This window comes from Rutilus rutilus (genome assembly GCF_951802725.1).
Source record: "Rutilus rutilus genome assembly, chromosome: 10".
Lineage (NCBI taxonomy): Eukaryota > Metazoa > Chordata > Actinopteri > Cypriniformes > Leuciscidae > Rutilus > Rutilus rutilus.
Genome location: NC_140215.1, coordinates 20,125,016 through 20,145,984, shown reverse-complemented (window position 1 = coordinate 20,145,984; position 20,969 = coordinate 20,125,016). Strand labels below are relative to the sequence as shown.

General features: G+C 39.8%; 1 protein-coding gene across 1 annotated transcript; it reads left to right on the top strand.

Annotated features, from left to right (window-relative positions):
• The first annotated feature begins 423 nt into the window (after positions 1-423).
• rif1 (replication timing regulatory factor 1) lies at positions 424-20,658 on the top strand. The gene is made up of 36 exons (XM_084420820.1): positions 424-581; positions 1,809-1,930; positions 4,213-4,291; positions 4,456-4,552; positions 4,643-4,773; positions 4,857-4,948; positions 5,052-5,241; positions 5,331-5,423; positions 5,528-5,666; positions 5,996-6,147; positions 6,268-6,382; positions 6,575-6,751; positions 7,013-7,123; positions 7,895-7,957; positions 8,051-8,151; positions 9,306-9,392; positions 9,531-9,604; positions 9,767-9,947; positions 10,049-10,156; positions 10,254-10,403; positions 10,513-10,612; positions 10,695-10,974; positions 11,061-11,103; positions 11,180-11,379; positions 11,512-11,605; positions 11,732-11,863; positions 11,958-12,100; positions 15,068-15,157; positions 15,235-15,295; positions 15,409-18,510; positions 18,631-18,753; positions 18,856-18,942; positions 19,149-19,264; positions 19,431-19,584; positions 19,665-19,785; positions 19,884-20,658. Exons 2-36 carry the CDS (start codon positions 1,818-1,820, stop codon positions 20,117-20,119), a joined length of 7,335 nt encoding a protein of 2,444 aa, XP_084276946.1. The 5' UTR covers positions 424-581; positions 1,809-1,817; the 3' UTR covers positions 20,120-20,658.
• The last annotated feature ends 311 nt before the right edge of the window (positions 20,659-20,969 follow it).

Sequence of the window (20,969 nt, the reverse complement as noted above, 5' to 3'; positions counted from 1 at the left end):
ACTCTGCTCAACACAACATAACACGAATAACTACTAAGAAAAGAAAAGAAAAGAAAAGAAAAGAAAAAGTTTTTGAACACTGCAGCGAATAACTGATGGAAAAATTGTTGAACGAGAACTTATGAGTGCATATAAAATTCTTGATTTTTCTTCAGAGTAAGAATTATGATGCAGGTTACACTTGGCCTATATATTTTACCCTATTTAGCATTTCCATCGATCAGAGAATTGAGGTAAGGCATATGCCTTTAAATGTACATTTGCAAACTGCAATGTTAGGTGAGCAATTTTACAAATAATAAACTAAACAAATGACCATAGTGTCTTAATTTGATTGTTCATTCAAGTTCATTCAATAAATAATTTATTAGAGGGCGGAGTTGACGTCGGGTTGAAGGTGACGCGTCAATTGCGCGTCATGTTTGGCGCCAGCATTTTCGCGGGGAGTGAGGAGTGGACAGACGCAGCGCAGTCTTGGTCGTTTACAAACACTGTAGCATAAACCCCTCCAATTTCTCTGATATACATCGTGTGTCGATGATATCGCCTTCAGTGGTTGTTAGCGTGTCCTCAGGCGCGAGGTGAGACATCTTGAGCTGTGTCTGTTCATGAGTGTGTTCAGGGGGTTGGGTGGGTAACATGATGATGGTAACTAGCTCGCTAACTCTGCAGTCTTTGTAGGTGAAGTTCCTGTTGGATTAGATTGATTACAGCAAAAACTTACATGGCGTTTTAAAGTTTTCAATTAACGGCAGATTTTGATCTCTGTTTTTTTGTTAGCGAGGTGGCCACAAGTTGTACGCTCAACGCACATGTTAACACAATAGCTTTAAAATGCAAACGATAATGTGGACTAATATTTGCACATCAGACAGATAAGTTAGACATATTAGTGCCGACCCACCATTAAAAACTTTATATTTTAAAGCATAGACATTGTTTCGCAGAGCGGTTTAATAAAGATGGACGGCGTATTGTTATTAGCCTCTCTGGCTAGCTAAACGTCGTATTTAGGGTTTATTCTCCCAAAATGTGTCTTTAAGGAATAGTAGATGATTGAATTTCCATTTTGTTCTCCGGTATTGAACTCATTAGTGCAATTTGTGCGTCTGATATCTTATCATAACAAGAGAACACGATGTACTGCATGCATTGCTTTATTCTAGCTCACTTTCACTACCAATATAATATCACATGGTTAAAATATTAACTTTTCATACATGCTGATTATGCATAGTTTTTCATAATCGACTATTAATCGCAGGAATGCGTGATGCAAAACTCCCAGCCAGGGCTGTAGCATGTGAGGTGAAAGGTGAGAGTCACACCAGGGTCCTAAAGGTCCAAGGGGCACAGTAGTTTCTAAATATATTCAGAATTTAAAACTTCAGCCCTTCTCCTGTTACTCAACTGATTTGGTACTTCTTTTTTCTTCTTTTTTGCATTACATTCTGTCTTGATTAATGCTACAAGCACCTCTTGATTTTGCGGAGTCAATCAATTGGAACAACATTCCTGTCTGAAACTGTAATCCTAAACATATCCCTACCCACAAGTTATCCCTAAAATCAGACGGAAATGATGAAAACACTGGTGAAAACACTGATGAAGAGGCACCTAACCCTGGTTGTTAGGCCTGAACTTGACAAAATGTAAATGCGTCCCTCAAATCTGATTGATTGATTGATTGGCATATTGTTCCAGGACCTACAAAAATGTTGATCCAGGAACATGTTGTACTTTGTAAAATCAGGTTCTGCTGATGTGGTGTGGATGCATTGCTTTAATGTGCTTTTCACGTCTTTCAGGTTGTGAGGATGATGGCTGCAGTGCCTCTATCTAGTGCTAGCCTCCTTTCTCTTCTGGACTGTCTGGAAGATGAAGCTGCTGGGCTGTCAGCGCAGACGGATGCCTACATCACCATTGCAAAGTAAGTGTTTGCTTAACAGTTTTGGTGTCGGTCACTGTTGAGTAGGCTTTAGTCAAATGTATGGATTTCTGCTTTATTTTATAAGCTCTTTTAGCATTGTAGTGTTAGTTTTGTCTGCAACTACTGTATACACTAAATTTGAAATTGCAATTCAGAAGCTGTTTGATGTGTAGTGTTAGTTCATTTAACAAAATATTTTTTTTGTCATTTACATAACAACTCTTTTCATTCCAAACCCATTACACTTTAGTTCATCTTCAAAACAAGTGAAGATATTTTTAATGAATTCTGAGAGATTTCTGTCCCTCCGTTGAAAGTTCATGCCACCAAAGTTGTCTCACTTAAAGTTCTTAAAGAGGTTGTAAACCAAGTCCATGTAAATAGAACGATTTAATCCAAGTCTTCTGAAGAGTCTTAAATGCTTTATAATGTGAACAGATTTCATTTGGGTTTTTATTCACACATAAACTAGGGCTGGCCAAATTTTTTTTTCGATTAATCGTTTTTTTAAATGTGGTTGATTCGATATTGATTCTCAAAAGCCACGAATAGATATTTTTCCGTATTTATTCCCGCAAACATTGAACGTATCTGATTGACGTTAATCTTATTACTAGTATTCTCCACTAGATGTCATGCCCTTTTTTTGCCTTGTGCGATGTTACAGTGGGACCCTGTCATTCATTCAGTTCTGCACATGGCCCATACAGGTGCGCCTTTCAGCGTGAAAGACGTTTGTTGAAGGAACTGTCAGTGTCCCGATCGGGCCAGTGCTGCATGGTCACGAAAGTTTACCATTTGCATGCGTTTTCAAGCCTTGCCAATTTAAACATTCAAGTGAAAGAAGTATTGTGAGTGCACACACCCGCGCGTGTCTCAGACAGCGTGCAACTAATAAAATGAATTCTTTCACGTCTCCTTGCGCCTAAACGGACAAATTCACACATTTATCTCAAAACGCCCGCCTTTGCGAGTATCCAAGTAAACATTGTCAGTTATGGCTTAAGTAAGCAGTAGAGAAAGAACGCATGTGTATCATTATTCGATCCGTGCATTAGTCTTAAAGTGACAGCAACCTAATATCCCTGTTGCTGTCTGTGTTTTTAATGTTAAAGGACAAGTTCGGTATTTTACACTTAAAGCCCTGTTTTCAGATCGTTTCTGATGAAATAGAACGGTTAAGATTGAAATTTGGACACATGCTGCATAGGTGCACTGGAACAATCCTTCCTAAAACGCATTAAACTTTTGTTTACAAAGACGTGAAACTCACCGAGTGGTCAGGGGTGTTCACTGATCTGCTCACACAAAAATCGCTGCAAAAGACGCTTTCCAACAGGTTTTATCGTAGTTTTTGTCCAACTCCATTGACTTGTACTGGATGTGCTGTGAGGTACGGTATTACTCCGCCGCCGGAAACGGAAATGGGGTTGTTTGTGTTCTTTCTGTAGTCTTATGCAGTCGCGGTATTTCTGCTACCACAGAAACCGAAAATTCTCGGGACAGCAGCATGTGTCCAAATTTCAATCTTAACCGGTCTGTTTCATCAGAAACGATCTGAAAACAGGGCTTTAAGTGTAAAATACCGAACTTGTCCTTTAATCAAACTACAAGACAGAGAAAATCACTCTCTGCTCTTCACTTAACTTTTTTGTAACTTTAATAAGGATTAACCTTTATTTAATTTGTACTGTGAAGATTATATGCAGTTATTTTACAATTACTTTCTTCAATTTCTATACCTGAAAACTACTGTTAGACCTACCTGAAAAACTTAAACCACTGATTATTTCATTTGTATCTTTGTTCTAAATTAATTTATTTGGGCTATTGTTTGATCATTTGCTTTTTTATTTTTTTTTAATGAATGTTCATTTGTCTTTAAAAATCTTTGAAATTTATATTAGTTAGTAGTTTTAGCTGTAGTAACAAATGGAATCGAGAATCGTTAAATTTCACTTATTTAAAATATTGGGTGTCATAACCTTATTTATTACAAAGCAAGGATACATGGGTAAAAAAACAAATTTATTCACTTGTTGCTTTTTTGTGGTGGGGCTAGTGAAAATTTAATCATTGAATTCATTGAATCAAGAATCGAATTTAATTGAGATCTTGTGAATCGAATCGAGACATCTGAATTGATACCCAGCCCTAATGTAAACGCACATACATAAGCACATCAAATATGGTGTAAATAATGCTCAACTGTGTTTGCTTGATGTATGATTAAGTTATTAATAGATTGATCATAAGTCTTTGTCGTTCTTTCTTTCTCCTAGTCGTCTCAATGGAGAGGAAGGGCGTCAGTTTCTGCCTGTAGTTGTAAAGCATTTTGCACGTCTTAGTAAAGTCCTTTTGGTAAGTTGTCATCTCTGTGAATTAAGACTCATTCACTGGCACTTTGTGTATGTAACTGAATATTTAGCAGTATGTTTCTTTCTCCAAAATAAACAAGAAAAGGTTATTCTTTCAGAAATCTTAACTACGCATCAACCCTGTAAACCTTTTTTTCTTCTCTTCAGGTTCATATCTCCAGTGAGAATGAGGAGCTGTGTCAAGCTGCACTGCAGGCTTTGGGATTCTGTGTCTTCCACTCACACATCGTTTCAGTAATACCAGGTATAGAAAGTTTAATTCTCTACTAGTATAATATACTTTCCCCCCATAATAAGTTGCATCCATAATCCTTTTTTTCATTCTTTCCTTCAGCAAATATTTCAGAAGATATTCTGTCCACGCTCTGTAATGTTGTGGTAAAGTCCAAGGAGAAGTTTACGTGTACACGAGCATTATGGGTGATTTCAAAACAGAATTTTCCGCCGGAGGTGGCATCCAAAAAGGTTTGCTTGAAATAAACCTGTTTTAATGTTCTTTCGCCCTGATTTTCCATTTTTTGTGGCTAAAAAGGTTTTCTACATTTCAGGCCCCAGAGATTCTCAAGAGTCTAGAGGCCATGCAGACTCGAGAGGTTCAGTCAATCCTCATTGACCATGAGTCCCTCAATGTCATCATAAGGTTTGATTCAATTTCCCATACTTTCTCTTTCTTGGTACTGCCATCTTGCAGTGTCCTTCATATTTGAGATGCTCTGTAAATAAGATTTTGTGATGACCGTCAGGTTGCTGGAGCAGGCCCCCACTCAGATGGCTGATGGAGCCGTGTGCTGGGCCAAGCTGGTTGTTCCTCTCGTGGTTCACTCAGCCAATAAAGTGCGCTTGCGTGCGGCAGCAGCTCTGGAACTGGGCATGCCTCTCCTTTTGGAGAAACAGCAGGAGGTGGCGGCCATTGTAGAGCCAATGATGTCTTCTGTAAGTGTCATGCGGATGTACACAGCAGCTTTTTTTTTTTGTTGTGCATATATTTACATATGCACTCTCTATTGCTCTGCTTCCTCCAGATGCTCATCCCTGAAATGCAGAAGCTGTTTGCCTCTAAGAATGAGACGAATATGCTGAAGCTCTGGCCCTTGTTTGTGAAACTTCTGGGGAAGGTAAGATTCTCAGTCACCAAATGCTGCTCTTCAAGTCTCCATTTTTCAGTTCCGAATCTTGATATTGTCAGTGTGGATAAGGATGTGTTTCTGTCTCTTTTCAGTTGCTCCACAAAGGCGGTGCTTTCATTAATTCCTTGCTGTATTTAGAGGAGCTGGGTTTCCGCAACTCTTCCCCTAATATTAAGAAGATTGCTTTCATAGCTTGGAAGAGCCTCATTGACAATTTTGCCCTTAATCCAGGCAAGTTTCTTAGAATTTTGGTGTAATAGCCATTGTCATGGAAAACCTGGGAATATCAGAGAATTACGAAATTGTGTTTTGTGGAAAGTCATGATGATAAAGTCATGCATATTTTTTTATGCATAGCTCAATATTTTATTGGTTAAAAACTGCTGTTAGTGAGTGTTTAAAAATCCTTGTCTAGTGATCACAACTGTCATGCCATTGACATGTATTGGTCAATATGTGTGAGAACTCTTTGTAACCAGCCAGTGACAGTTCATGATTATTTTGCATCCTACATTTTCTCCCCTCATGTTTTAAAGTTGTAACCGGTTTCTCTTGAGCAGATATCCTGTGCAGCAGTAAGCGTCTGAAGCTCCTCATGCAGCCCCTCAGTTCCATCCACGTCAGGACTGAAGCTCTTCTGCTCACCAAGCTGGAGGTGTGGTGGTATCTCGTAGTTAAGCTCGGGCCCAACTTGTCCGCTAACTTTGAACAGGTAAAATTCAAAGATGATTTTTGGTCTTTGCAGACAGTTGTAACTAATGGATGGCCATGGTTCCAATGGTTAATTACAGCAACAATTTCTCTATCCGTTCTTTCCACCTCCTCCTTAAAGGTTGGTGTGCCTCTACTGCACAGCACACTTCCTCCTGATTCTCCACTGCAGTCCCCCACTACACCTGCTCGAACCCCTAACCCAAGCAATGGCACCCCTAATACACCTAAAACAGGTACAGCTCATTTCCTCTAATTGTTCCTTCATCATAACATCATATAAAGGGGCTAGAATGAGATGGCAGCTTAGATTAGTTTTATATGTAAAAAAAACAGTGCTACTTAAGCTCCTTGGTTCTTTTTTGTGTCTAGCCCTAATGTTGTCATATTAGCTGCATGTCATCATTCTTCATTTTCCTGTTCTCCAGGCATTCCCTCCTGCAGCACGACGAGCGCTACTCCTCGCATGAATCTGAACAGCAGCATGCAGGCGTCTCAGTCCTACCGCTCCATTCAGCTCCTGGGACTAGAGATGATTCTGCACTGGCTCCTGGGTCCAGAGGTCACGGGCACAGCTGCTAAAGAAAGTCTTCAACTCAGCTTGGGTAATCATACTCACAGTATTGTCTGAGCTTTGAAAATTGTTTTCTATCAGTGATGCATTGGGCTTCAAGGTCTGTACAAAGTTAACATGAGTGACATAAATGTGTATTTGATTAGTAATCTAGAGATGTGTTCATGTACTACTACAGCCTAATATGTCAAACCTCACGTTACGATGAAAAGTTCATGAATTGCAGTGATGGAACGAAACTTCAGATATAGCAGATGTCAACATATCATGTGTTTTGTTTTTTGTTTTTCAGAGCCCTTGACACACCCGTTCCTCACCAGCCCTTCCTTCTTCAGCAGACATGCTTCTACCCTCATATCGGCCATCAGCGATGGCTTCATTACTGTGGGAAAACATGCTCCAGGTATTCAACAATGTAATTTGCATAATGTAGCCTAGAGTCCTGATGCCAACTTAAAGGGTTAGTTCACCCAAAAATGAAAATTATGTCATTAATGACTCACCCTCATGTCGTTCCAAGCCCGTAAGACCTCCGTTCATCTTCGGAACACAGTTTAAGATACTTTAGATTTAGTTCGAGAGCTTTCTGTCCCTCCATTGAAAATGTATGTACGGTATACTGTCCATGTCCAGAAAGGTAATAAAGACATCAAAGTAGTCCATGTGACATCAGTGGGTTAGTTAGAATTTTTTGAAGCATCGAAAATACATTTTGGTCCAAAAATAACAAAAACTACGACTTTATTCAGCATTGTATTCTCTTCCGGGTCTGTTGTCAATCCGCGTTCACGACTCAGCAGTGACACTGCTGACGTAAGATGCTGCAAGAAAAATTCTAACTAACCCACTAATGTCACATGGACTACTTTCGTGTCTTTATTACCTTTCTGGACATGGACAGTATACCGTACATACATTTTCAATGGAGGGACAGAAAGCTCTCGGCCTAAATCTAAAATATCTAGGCTTGGAATATATATAGGCTTATCTTACGGGCTTGGAACGACATGAGGGTGAGTCATTAATGACATTTTCATTTTTGGGTGAACTAACCCTTTAACTTTCATCTATAGTTGTCTTTTTAAGGTTGTTTGTTGTTATTTAGATCAGTCAGTAAAGGAAATGTATGCTAATGCTGTCCATGTTCATCACTTTGAGTATTTATTTTCCACAGAAGCACTTCTTAATCTCATTTGGAGCAACCTGATCGGTTCTGTCAGCACAGCTATAGAAGCTGGTTGGTGAACATTTAAGTCAAAGATGATTTGCACATTCTTTTGTTGTGAATACTAGCTAATTTAAAAAGTTTTCCTGTCACCCTCGTCAACAGGTAACAAGAAGGAACGGCAGGGTTCAGAGGTCCTTACGCTTCTCCTACAGGCTCTTCAGTCCATCTTGTCCTCAGATGCTCTGCCTTCTGAACGTGCACTGGTAAGATGGCACTTCATGGTGAAAATGACCTGTTAAATTACTTTGCTAAAACAGTGATGCTTAACCCAGCTGCAGTCTAGCATGCTGATCACTGAACATGTACTACTATTTAAAAGGTTTTAACTTTTTTTTTTTTAAGGAAATATGAATACTTATATTCAGCAAGGATGCATTAAACTGTTCAAAATTGAAGTAAAGACATTTGTTACAAAAGACTTATTTTAAATAAATGCTGTTCTTTTGAACTTCTATTCATCAAAGTATCCTGATTTCCCCCAGATATTAAGCAGCACATCTGTTTTCAACACTGATAATAAGAAATGTTTTTCTTAAGCAGCAAATCAGCATATTAAAAACACTTATCTCACGAGATGAGACTAGACACGAGATTGGCTTCAGGAGAATGAGATGAGATTTTTGCAAAAAAATTCAGAAATTGTCTGACAAAATTCATGACTGGAAAAATAGAATGCAAGTGCATTTTGAAATGTTAAGTGATAATCTAATGCAGCTTGTTTTACTTTCAAATTCGTGATTGCGCGTACTCCGTGTATAGGGAGCAGCAGTGCTGAGCGCGCATTCTACAAGATAGGACATTTATCAGACGTTTAGGCTCTGCTGCGCTATGAATCCTCTGCCATCACGCGATCAGTGAACTGTGATTCCTGCTGTAATGATTGCGATGTCAACTCGTGCTAGATGAGCAGACTTAAATTTTTTTTATAAAAACAGCAAAACGACAGTTGAGGCGAATGTGAGTGTAGCGGTGGAATATGCTTATTTCACCCTAACACTCCATCATGGCAATATTGCGAGACAGCTTGTCACTCACCGGGAAATCTCGTCACACCCCTATTAAAATGATATCTGAAGGATCAAATGACACTGAGGACTGCAGAAAAGTCCACTTTGCCATCACAGGAATAAATTACTTTTTCACATTAAGATTATTACTTGAATTAAGATTTTTAAATTGTGACAATTTGACAATATTAGTGTTACTATGTTGTTCATTACATAAATGCACCCTTGGTGAGCATAAACTTTTTTCAAAAACATAAACTTTGAATTGTATTGTATTCAATATTTATGTAGGTTGTTGGTTCGGTCCTGCTGTTCAAACATTTTCATTGCTCAAACATTATTTGCTGCAGCTTTTGTTGGAAGCCACCATTAAAGGAATCCCTCAGAAGGTGCTTGGTTCTGCATCTTATCAAGTGGCAAACATGGATGTGTTGAACGTAAGTTATGTTTTACCACTTATGGTAAAGCCTTGGTAAATTATTAAACAAAATTATCAGTTTTTCATCCATTGAATTCATGCATGTCTTTGTATTATGAATGTGTGAATAAGATTTTGTCCACATGTACTTTTCCAGGGTACACCTGCACTTTTCCTAATACTGCTTTTTTACAAAAGTAACCAGCTTTCATCATTTCTTGAAGATGAGAGGTAACCATAAGTCTTTTGATTTTGAAGTTTAATACCTAATATCAAGACTAAAAGTTATGTTTCGGAGAATACTTTTTTTTTTTTTTTTTTGCATTAAACCTAAGAGTTTATTTCCATTGAAATTATTTGCTTGCTTAACTTGTTTTCTTTGTAATCTGGCAGGTTTTTCTTAAGCCTGGAGACCCTTGTGAGCTGTGGGTTTTGTGGACCTACATCGCCCTTGGCATTTGGAGAGGCTGTTTTAGGAGCGGTTAGTGGGAGTGTGGAGGTTGTAAAGAACAAGAAACAGCTCTGGAGGATGTGGAGTGTGGTGGTAAACCCTCTGACGGACACTATCACTCAGGTACTAAATTTAAATCATCTGTGCTATAGAATGAATGTGCATTTAAGTGCCAGTAAAACCTTGTATTTCACTACTATTGATAAATCATTGTTCCAACATAGACCAATGAAGTGAATCAAGGAGATGCTCTGGAGCATAACTTCAGTGCCATTTACAGTGCCTTGATGTTTCCAGTCTTTCATCTGCTTCCTGGTTCAGCCCTACCCCAGGTAAGAGCCCGTCATAGCTTTTGTACAATGATTTCTCCAGTATTGTGCAAGTATTTAATTTTATTTATGTCCTTATTTCACTTAATTTCTTGAATAGACCACTCAGAAAGCCATGATTAGTACTTGGTCCAGGCTTTACAAGGCATTTGCTCGCTGCGCCGCTTTGGTAGCAACAGCTGAGGAGAATATATGCTGTGAAGAGCTGTGTGCCAAGATATCTGCCTCTCTTGAAAGCGATGCTCTGAAAGTACGGCACTTCTGACATTATTTTGGGAAAATTTTATTAAATTGTGCGCCTAATTGGGGTGTTGGGTCTATTATAATTGGTCTCATCCTTTTTTATTTATTTGTTTTAGAGTCTGCCTATGCTAGAAGCAATAGCAAACATCTTGCTGGTCATCATTGAGAGTATGGACTTCTCTCCTTACACCCCACAATTTCAACAGAAGATGAAATGTAAGGATTTTGCTTCAGTTTCAAATAGGTAAAGTTGTGTTAATGGCACTGTGTGACCATATGTTCATGTGCTAATCCCTAGCTCCTCATACACCTTTGAGTTGGGTACGCAAGAGAAGCAAAGCTCTGGGGAATCTCTCGACCTTCCACACTCTCCTGATGCAGACTCTAGATGCATTTCTTTCTGTGGACCCCTCAGAAGAGTCTGTGGAGCCCACCTGTGGAGCTTTAAATGAACTTGGCTTGACTATGGTCTCCATCTTGTCTACTCTTTTGACTAATATCACACTGCCCACGTTCATACAAGAGGTGCTGTCCACCCTCACCAAACCACTCGCACACCTTTATGAACAGTTCTCCAGGTTTGTGGAGTTTTCTCATCCTTCATACATTGAATGTTTTTTTTGTTTTTTTTCCTTGTGTAACACTGTTTTTTCATTTACAAAAGTTCTGATGAACCGTCAAAGCCCAGTGCAGCGCTCGGACACAAGGTAAGAATTTACCCAGGTGTAAATTTGAAATCGAAACCACAGCAGCTCTGATATGTATTTTTATGTTCTCTCCTAGTTGGAGAAACTGGCCACAGACCTGCTTGGCTGCCTTCAGACACAATTGACTCTGCACAACGATGAGATGCTTGCTCTGTTGTCGCCCTTGCTCTGTGTGCTTTTTCCACACAAGAGCAAGCAAATTCGCACTGTTGTCACTCAGTTCTGGAATGCCACCTTTGGAAATGCTCTAACCTTGACTTACCCTGAGCCTCTGAAGTACGTTTTCGTGCCATTGCTGGGAATTTGTGTAACATGTTGTGTAGGCAGATTTTCAGATCTTTAAATCAAGTATGCAATTTTTCCCTTTTGAGACTGACAAAGACACTTTTTTTCTTTTCTTTTTTTTAGGTCTGTTTTAAGTCAGGCTAAGCAGAAAACTCTATTGATTTTACCTGGTTTTGAAGCTGTTGATGCACCAGATGATTGCAGTGGACAGTATACGGTTCGTATAGTGTTCCTAACAATAATGTAAATCCTGAAGAACGCAAAGCAGTTTAAACGTTGTCCCCTCTGTTAGTTTTTTTTCTTTTGTTCCTAAGAGCATACTAAAGTTATGTTCTCTAATAAGGGTGAGAGTTCTCAGCTGGACACACAAATTAGTGGGGTGAAGATGACCTCTGTGGGAAAGAGGGACTCTCTCCTGGCGAGGGCAGAAGAGCTTAAAGGAAAAGGCTCTATACCTGTAGCAAAGCCAGTGTCTGTAAGTAAAAACCAAAAAGTTGGAAAGAAATTTGAATGGTGCTTAATTGGCTACCACAGCACGTCCCTCAACAAATCACCTGGTCCCTCTCTAGGTGAAGCTGGATTTTGGATCGCCCAAGCCTTTGCGACGAGAAGCTATCGAGGAGGCGGCATCAATAGATTTTGTTTTCATTCCACCTGAGACAAAGGAGAGAGTGCTGACTGAGCACCAGAAAGAGGTCAAAAGGACTAAACGGTAAGTTTAAGTTCTCAAGTTTAGACCTCTGCCATGTCATTGTGCAAGGCAGTATGGTTCTAATTTTATACTTATTGGCCCAGTTTCACAGACAAGCTTAGATTAAGCACGGATTAGGCCTTAGTTCAATTAGGATATTTAAGTAGCTTTTATAACGTGTCCTAGAAAAAAAACATTACTGGTGTTACTAGTGCAGTGCCTGTGCAAAATCAGTTTTTGTGTGTTTTTAGTAATTGTTGGTTTTGGTGTGTTTGAGTGCTCGTTACAATTACACAGCAACAATTCAGTGACATTTTTATTTGTGCATGGTAGAAAGCAAATACTGATACTGACATAATGATGTACAATAAATATGGAAAATTGAACTACACGATTGAGGGAGCGGAGCAGGCTACACAGTGAACTCTGAGAAAATGCAATGCTTAAGCAAACGGTTTGTGAATAGGCTACTACAAATGATGGCCGTGAAAGAGACTGAACGCATTGAATAGGATATGTTTAGGTGGTGAATAGCATAGGCTACTAGCGATAACGTTAAGCACACCAGAATAAAATAAAATATAATATTCAGAAGTAAACAGTGTAGCTGACTTACAGATTTAGTTAACATCCACAAATGAATAACCGCGACGATTCAGGGAGCAGGCTACACAGTGAACTCCGAGAAAATGGAGAAAACCTACTTAAGGTTTAAAGGTATAGTGGAGGATTTTCCTGAATTTTAGAAAAGAACCGCCCTCTCCACTTTTTGAAAAAAATGCACATGCGCAACACTCTACCTGCTCCCGAGAGGGAACACCTATTAAACGTGTGCACGTGAGATACTATGGTGAACACATTGGAATTATCAAAAATGAACACACAAGGTTTTAGAACATTTCAGTGTGATACCATTTACCATTTGGTCATAAGGCTACTTTAGACGAATTGAGATGTTTACCGTGTCTGCGCGGTGCGTGACTTGTGCCAGGGCTAGCATCGCTAATCATAGCTTACATTAACTTTTACTAGCAGTGATTTTAAATGGATTTCTCCAAATAGCATGCCAAACTTTACCTGTCGAGTAGAAACTTCGCGACTGAGGCATCAGTGGGAAGCCCAACCTGTGCCTTTAGCGCACGCCAGCGTGTGAAATATTCTCCCATAAACACTCTGGTCTTGTTTCTTTCTTCAGAGGCCTTTCTCTTCTTGTCATACAATTCATTGACACTTTTTCTCTTGCGACCCTCAGACATTTTGAAAAAACCCGGTGAGAACGGCGAGCTTCAATGAATGGCTGAAACCATAGCTCACCAAACATATACACCTGAAAGTGCGCATACGCAGAAAGCGAAAACTACCTAGGGACGAGCACGTACGACGGCCTTACGTAAACATATCACCAGAACGATTGACAACTAGGAGGACCAATAGTCTTGATGATCCACCCGGAAAAAGAAAATCCTCCACTATACCTTTAAGGTTTGCTCTCCAAGAAAACCTACTTAAGCTCCGCTGCTTTCTTCGACCCTCTCTGTCTCTGGTCCTGGGCTGTGCTCACTCAGTGTGCAGTGTGTGAGGGGGGTGTGGCCAGCAGCTAGAGCGGCAAAAGCCAATGTGTTCTTCTTTTAACGATATATTTAACGATATCTTTTGCATTTCTAATCCAAACAACGTCAAACTTGGCACTGCACTTACTCGTGTCCGTAGCAAGACACCTGACAAGTTTGAAATCCATCGGACTAATGGTTCGAGAGATATGCGAATAACAGACAGAAAGACGTTCCTGTAATTTATGGATGGATGGATGTCAGTGCAAGTTGCTTTCAGTTAAGATAGTTCAAACATGCATTCTAGTCTGGGACTAGGCTTAAGCCTTGTCTGTGAAGGTCTGGTAGTCTGTCACCTTTAAAAGGGATGTTTGTTAAAAAAATATCCTTGCTCTTCCAAGCTTTATAATGGCAATGAATGGCACTCCTGATTTTGAAGTCCAAAAAAGTACATCCATCTTTCATAAAAGTAATCTATGTACTAAATTTTAGTTTATACTATATAAACAAAAATAACTAGCTTTCGGCAGACGGCCTGTGCAAATCAACTTGCGCTAAAAGAGTAACTTCTGACGCGATGTAGGAGTAGCTTAAGTTTAGACGCCTCTTGCGGTTAAAACAAATAGGGCTCCTCTTCTCATATCGAAATACATAATACATAATACCTCTGACATTTCTCTTTAAAAATTCTCGTTTTAGACTTCTAATTCATGACTAGGGTTGGGAATCGTGAGACATTTTCCGGTTCCCATTCAATACAAATTATTAAAACAACTAATAAAAAAATAGTAGTAAGGGGCAAATGCACAATCCTTTTTATTTCTTATACATGTCAAATGAGTTTAACAGACTGGTAATGTCAACAAATTCAACATATTTAGCAATTTTTGCAAAAATACATTTTTCTGAAGGAAAATAAATATTTCTGCATTCTCTAGGATAATTTGGGACCTCTTCTATAGCTTATTGTATCTCCAGCAGTGGAGAATACCCTCTCAGAAGGGGTAGAATATGCTTGAACACACATGTAAGATCCAGACAGGTGAAACATATTTCGATTTGAATGATTGATTCATAAAGACTTCACTTCATTACTGGATGAATCAGCGCTCTAGCAGTTAAATAAACAGAACAGCATGGGTCTTGCGGAAGAACATTGTAGCCTGAGCTACTTCTGTTTATTTTTATGACGTGGGTGAGTCACTCAGGCACTATGCTACTCCGCAGCGGTGCCGGCGTAAAGTAGTCAGAGTATAAACGCTTATTACAGGCTTACCGTAGTGATTCATAAGACAAAAACACGGTTTGAAAAAAGGCATTCATGATGTACTCGCTCATATACATTTAGTAAATTCTGAATCATCTCATTAAGATTCTCTAAGCATTTTGAAAAGAAATTGTCATTTGTTTTTTTGATTGGTTATTTATTTTGCATAAGGGTTGACATTCCTGCTCTCTACAATAATCTGGATGCCTCCCAGGACACCACAGTCTTTTCACAGTGTACTCAGAGTCAGGAGGAGTCCATGTACGTATTGGAATTATGGATTTGCTTTTACTCCAATTTTTTTACCCACTGTATTAAAACATAATGTTTCTTCTTAGGGACAAATTGACAAAAGATGAAAGGGATCAACCTGAGGAAGAGGCTAAGGTTCAGCTGAAGGTAAAATGGCAATTTTCAGACTCTGGCACTGCCTATTTGATTATGTGGGGGATATGCGTGCATGCTTTCTCTTATGTGTATTAATTGGTTTTAATGTTGTTTCCTCCCGCAAGGAGATTACCACAAATGAAGAACCATCCACAGATGTTAAAGTAACCCAAGAAGGCACCAGATCAGACGTAGAAACACCAGAGAAATCTGTGCAAAATAAAGATCAAACTTTAGAGAAGGATCAGTCTCCATCCAATGGCATCACAGTTGATGCGAGTGGGCATGAGAAAAGTGGACTAGAGGGGACCAGCCCTAATGTTTCGGGTTCATCTGATATGATATCGGGTACACCACCTAAACCCAACAGTAGACGTCAATCGTTCATAACATTAGAGAAATATGTTGAAGGGAAATCAAGTCCTGCAACTGTTGCATTTACTGGTCCACTCACCCGGAAATCAAGTAGACTGGATTCTTCAAAGGAATCAGAGTGCACTCCAAATGACTCACAACCCCAGACTACAAAAGAGGACTCTCAGAAATCTCAAAAGATAAGCAGCACTGACCTATCTGCTCAAAATGAGAAAGCTGGGGAAGAGGCAAAAGATGAGATTAAGTCAACTGGAGGTCATCCTTGTGAAGGTACTGATGAGGAAGAGGATGATGTGGTCCCTGACACCCAGGCCCAAGTATCTAGTGAAGCATCAGGTGTTAAGAGCAGTCCTGTGTCCAAAGCCAGCATGGAGGAACAAGACTCTCCTGAAAAAGATTCACAGAGTCTTGGTAATTCTCAATCTAGTCAAGAACCTAGAAGGTCGAGCAGACGGCGAAGTAAACCTGTTCGCCCAGGGGAAGATCCAGGGGAGATGAAAAGCAAAGATCAAGTCAGTCAGGTTGCAGACTCAGTGACAAATACACAGAAGTCAATACTTACGCCACCAAGTAGCACTTTAACTGGAAGAAGAATTAAGGTTCTGGAGGACAGTAAAGTTGAAGGTGACCAGCAGAAAAGTAAAGGGATGAAAGGAGAGCTTAACCAAAGTGGTTCACAGATTTTCTCCGCTGAGTCTTCACAGGCACTTCCACGGACAAGTCAAGCTGAGACTTCTCATGAAAGTTCACCTGTAGCCCAATCGGATAGCCAAAGCAGAGAGAGACTGCCAACTCTCAATGAGTCTAAAAGTCTGTCATTGGGTAGACCTACGAAGAAGACTAAAACACAACTTGACGAATCCACAGACAAGGAGGCAGATGAAAACTCTCAAAATGATTCTCAAAATGCCACATCCTCTTTGAAAAAGAAACATTTACAGACACCTCTTTCTGATTCTGAGGCTGATGGCCAGCAATCTGTACGAACGCGAAGAACAAGGAGATCTGAATCTCAATTACTGCAGACCAAAAAAGATTTGAGTCAGACAGATTCCCAAACAATGACGCCGATGAAGGGAAGAGCTATGAGGAGGAAAACTGCAGAAGAAGAGACCGACTCTAGTAGAGCTCTTACATCAACTGTAAATGCTGAGGAGTTAAGTCCAAGCCAAGATTCCTCTCAAGGGCTTGGTAGATACAGAACTCGACGATCTAAAGGTTTGTTGGCTACCGACAATACAGAGTCTGAAACCCCTGATAGCCAAGAAGATGGGCCAAGGCCTAAAAAGAGAATGCGGAAACCCCTGTCAACTGAGGTGCTACCAGTTGCCACAGAACCTAAAGTTACTGAGATGCTGCCAGATAAGAAGGATGCTAATATTCAGTCAGAGGTCTCAATGGAGATGTCACAGGATGATGTGGATCCTGAAACTAGTTTGGGAATTTCAGTTAGTGAGACCAATGAACTTGAGAAAAACAAAAAAGAGATTCCTTCCCCTTATAGTGTACCACATGAACAGATCAGCTCTGAAAAAGGAGCAGAAGATGACAAAGTTGACACAAAATTGAAAACTGAAACTGATGCAGAATTAAAAACTGAAACTGATACCGAAGAAAAAGAGATTATCAGTGATAAGGGAGAGGGTGAAGAAGCAAATTCATCTTCACAGGCTGGATCAGAAGATTTAAAGATTGGCAGTTTGCGTAAATGCCCACATACCAGGGGACGGGGCCGTGGACGTAGGCGATCTAAAAGCTGCAACTGTTTTTTAAACAACCAGGGAGTGTTCTCACAGGGCAGTGACGTCCAAGAATCAAAGGATCTGAAAAATGAGCAGGTTCCACTTGCTGTTGACACACCGAACTCTCAACCTGAGCATGAGCAGGTTCCACCTGCTGTTGACACACCGAACTCTCAACCTGAGCATGAGCAGGTTCCACCTGCTGTTGACACACCGAACTCTCAACCTGAGCATGAGCAGGTTCCACTTGCTGTTGACACCCTGAACTCTAAACTTGAGCAGTCAAGCCCAACATCCGTATTGGAGGAAAGCAAGAGCTCTCCAATTGTAGATTTACCAGTTGCTGATGTTCAGCCGTATTCAACCTTGCCTGCTCAACTCCCATGTGAGGTTTTGTCTTCTGAAAGCCCCATTACAAAGCTTGGTGTAATTGTATCTCAGCTGTCTGAAGCAGAGGAAGGATCACAGCTTGAATTATCCAAACTGAGGGATGAATCAAACAATGTGTTTGTAAAAGTCCAGGAGGTAGAGTCAAATCAGTTGGAGAGTTCTGGGTGCACAGATAGTCCAAAGCACAACAAAGAATTAGACAACCCTTCAGTAAGTCAAGAACCTCTCCAGAGTTCAACACCTCAAGACACTTCTCCAAGTCAAGGTCGCCCAGTGGAAGATGCACCTATATGCCAAGAGCAACTAGAGTCTTCCCATGTCCATCAGGAGGATGCAATAAAAGAAAGTGAAGGCCTTGCTGTTCCAGAGCCGAGTGGAGAGAAGGTGGTGTTGCCAGAAGAGTCAAATGGCAAAGAATTGCTTGACAAGGATGTTGGTCTCATCGAGAAGGATGAAGACACTCAGATTGACAACCGGGCTCTTTCTGCTGATATACAAGAGTCATCTGTACCACCTCAAAGTAGTACCTCTGAAGCCTGCTTAGATTCTCCACCCAAGCCTAAACCTTTAGACGCTCTCAGTGGTGAGCTAGAGCCTGGCCAGAGCCCGAGCAGAAACCGATCTCGAGTCTGGTCACCATCCGCTTCCCCATCTACCAGTATTCTGAAGAAGGGACAGAAGAGAACATGTGAAGAAGATACCCCATCCCCCCTTCAAAAGGTATTGGACAGTATTGTTAATTTGAGTCCAGTTATCTAAATGTTCATTAAAACAGCTGTAATGTAAGCTTATAGTGGTTTCATACAAAGAGAAAATCATCTATGTAACATTGTTGTGCAGTCTCGTCGAGTGTCTTTTGCAACTCCAATTTACCATCAAGAACTGGCTGATGATATTGATCGACGTAGTCCGGTTGTTCGCACAAGCTCACCTAGGTCAAAAGTCTTGAGTGGACAGTCGAAGGTGTGTTATAAGAGTTTTGAAATTATTAGATCTAGATGTAAAACTGTGCTTGAATTGTTTCAACATTTCTTTCATGGCCTGATGTTAAATGTCTTCATACAGTATATCACTACACCCACAAAAGGCTATTCAAGTCTAAGTCCACGTAACCTCCGTAGCCCTGGATCCAAAAGCTCTAAAAAATGCCTAGTAAGTGTTCTCTTGCAATGTACTAAAATATTTTATGCTGTTTATATTAATCTCATACAGTCTACTTATTCATAAATTCTACTTTAATCATTTATCAAATTCAAAGTAATTAAGACAATGTGAAAGAGTTTCTACGGTTCACGTTATTTAGTTTGAACAGTACCTCCAATGGAAATTGTTAAAATGTTCCTGTTTCTTTATCATAGATTTCGGAAATGAGCCAGGAGCCACGTCCTATTGCTAAAGATTGTGTTTATCCAGCACTTGTTGGCTGCTCTACCCCTGTAGAGGCTGTTTTACCGCAGATATCCTCCAACATGTGGTAAGCCAGATTTTCTCTTCGGTAGAACTTGGGTTTAGTTCAAGTTCATTCCTTATTTTTAGAGGATTTGGTGAACTAATACATTAGTTTTTTTCTTTGATATCTGTAGTAAGAATTTAATTTAAGAATTAGAAACGAATTGCTGTTTATTTCTCCGTATGTTCAGGCCTCGTGGCTTTGGCCAACTTGTTAGAGCCCGGAACATTAAAACGGTTGGAGACCTGAGTGCCCTTACCCCTAGTGAAATCAAGTCACTTCCTATTCGTTCACCTAAGCTGTCCAATGTGAGGAAAGCACTTAAAACCTATTATGAACAGCAGGTAATGTGTAGCTTATTTAAAATAGTGTCTTGCACTTTATTATGGAAGATCATTCTTACACCTCAAATTTGGCTGTACAGAGAAAAGGGCGTTCTGATGACCTCAAGAGTTTTGATGAAATGGAGAAAATGACATCTGAGCCTGAAGAGATGGAGCTTCCTCAAAACCAGGATGAGGAGCAAACACCAGGAGAGGTTCAAGGTAACCCCCCGCCCATGAAGTGTATTGGTGACGCATATACATATTGATGACTCATTACAAATTTTTTTTTTTTTTTTTTTTCTCCAAACTTTTGGCAGATGACAAACCATCAGAAGCGGGAGTAGATTCAGGACTGATGGCTGAGGAGAACAAATCTAATGATTTGCTCTCAGATGTTGTAGCCCTTGGTGGACGCTTAACTTCAGAGGAACTTGGTCACTGTTCACCCAACCAGTTGGGCATGATGCACGAACATCTGAGCGGAATGATGAGAAGCATTGTGACACATCTGCAGTCCCGCTTGCTGAGTAATCTTGATGATAGCTTGCCATAAGGACATTGAGACATTTTCCTGACACAAGAAATCACTTTTAACTTGAATATTAACAGTGGACTGCTCATCCCTTGAGTTTTAGCTTGAATTTTAGAGTAGATGTATTTCTAATTATGCTCTCTCTCGAAGAATAGACTTAAATGGCCATTTCCATTGCTTCTTAACTGTCTGTGTATTTTATGGAGTGATTTTTAAGACTGTAAAATTGTACTGATGCCAAGGAACCTTTTTTTTTAAAATAAAACTATAGTATTAATAATTTCATTGTTTTCTTTTAACATTTGGTGCATTTTTTCCAGTCTTTTATACAAACCACAAAATTACAAATTAGATGCTTTTTTTGTTGCCAAAGACACTGGCTTGGTGACATATTTCATTTAACAAGAACTAACAGTGGACTGCTTCTACAGCATTTAGAAATTAACATTAAGATTAAAACAAACGAATACATTTTAGAAATCACAATATGTATTTTTTTTAGCATGCACTGTGAAAGTGAAAATGAACATGCAAATAAAATAAATTGTATTTTTACTTAACATTAGCAATGAGCAATTTATTTTTACAGCATTTATTAAAGGTAGGGTAGGCAGTTTTGGAGAGGCTAGCAATAGCAAGCTAGCTTTGAAAGCATGAGATCCCACCCTCCCTTTATAAAGTCATGCCTCCTCCAAAATATAAACACACAGCAGAGTCTGCTAAGTGTAATGAGACCTGGGGCCTATACCATGAAGCCGGTTTAAGTGGCTAGCCCGATACGTTTCAGTTTAGTTTGCACCAACCCTGGGTTTTAACTTTTAGGCACCATGAAAGTGGTTTGGCTTTTAGCAGTGTTCATTGCCATAGTAAC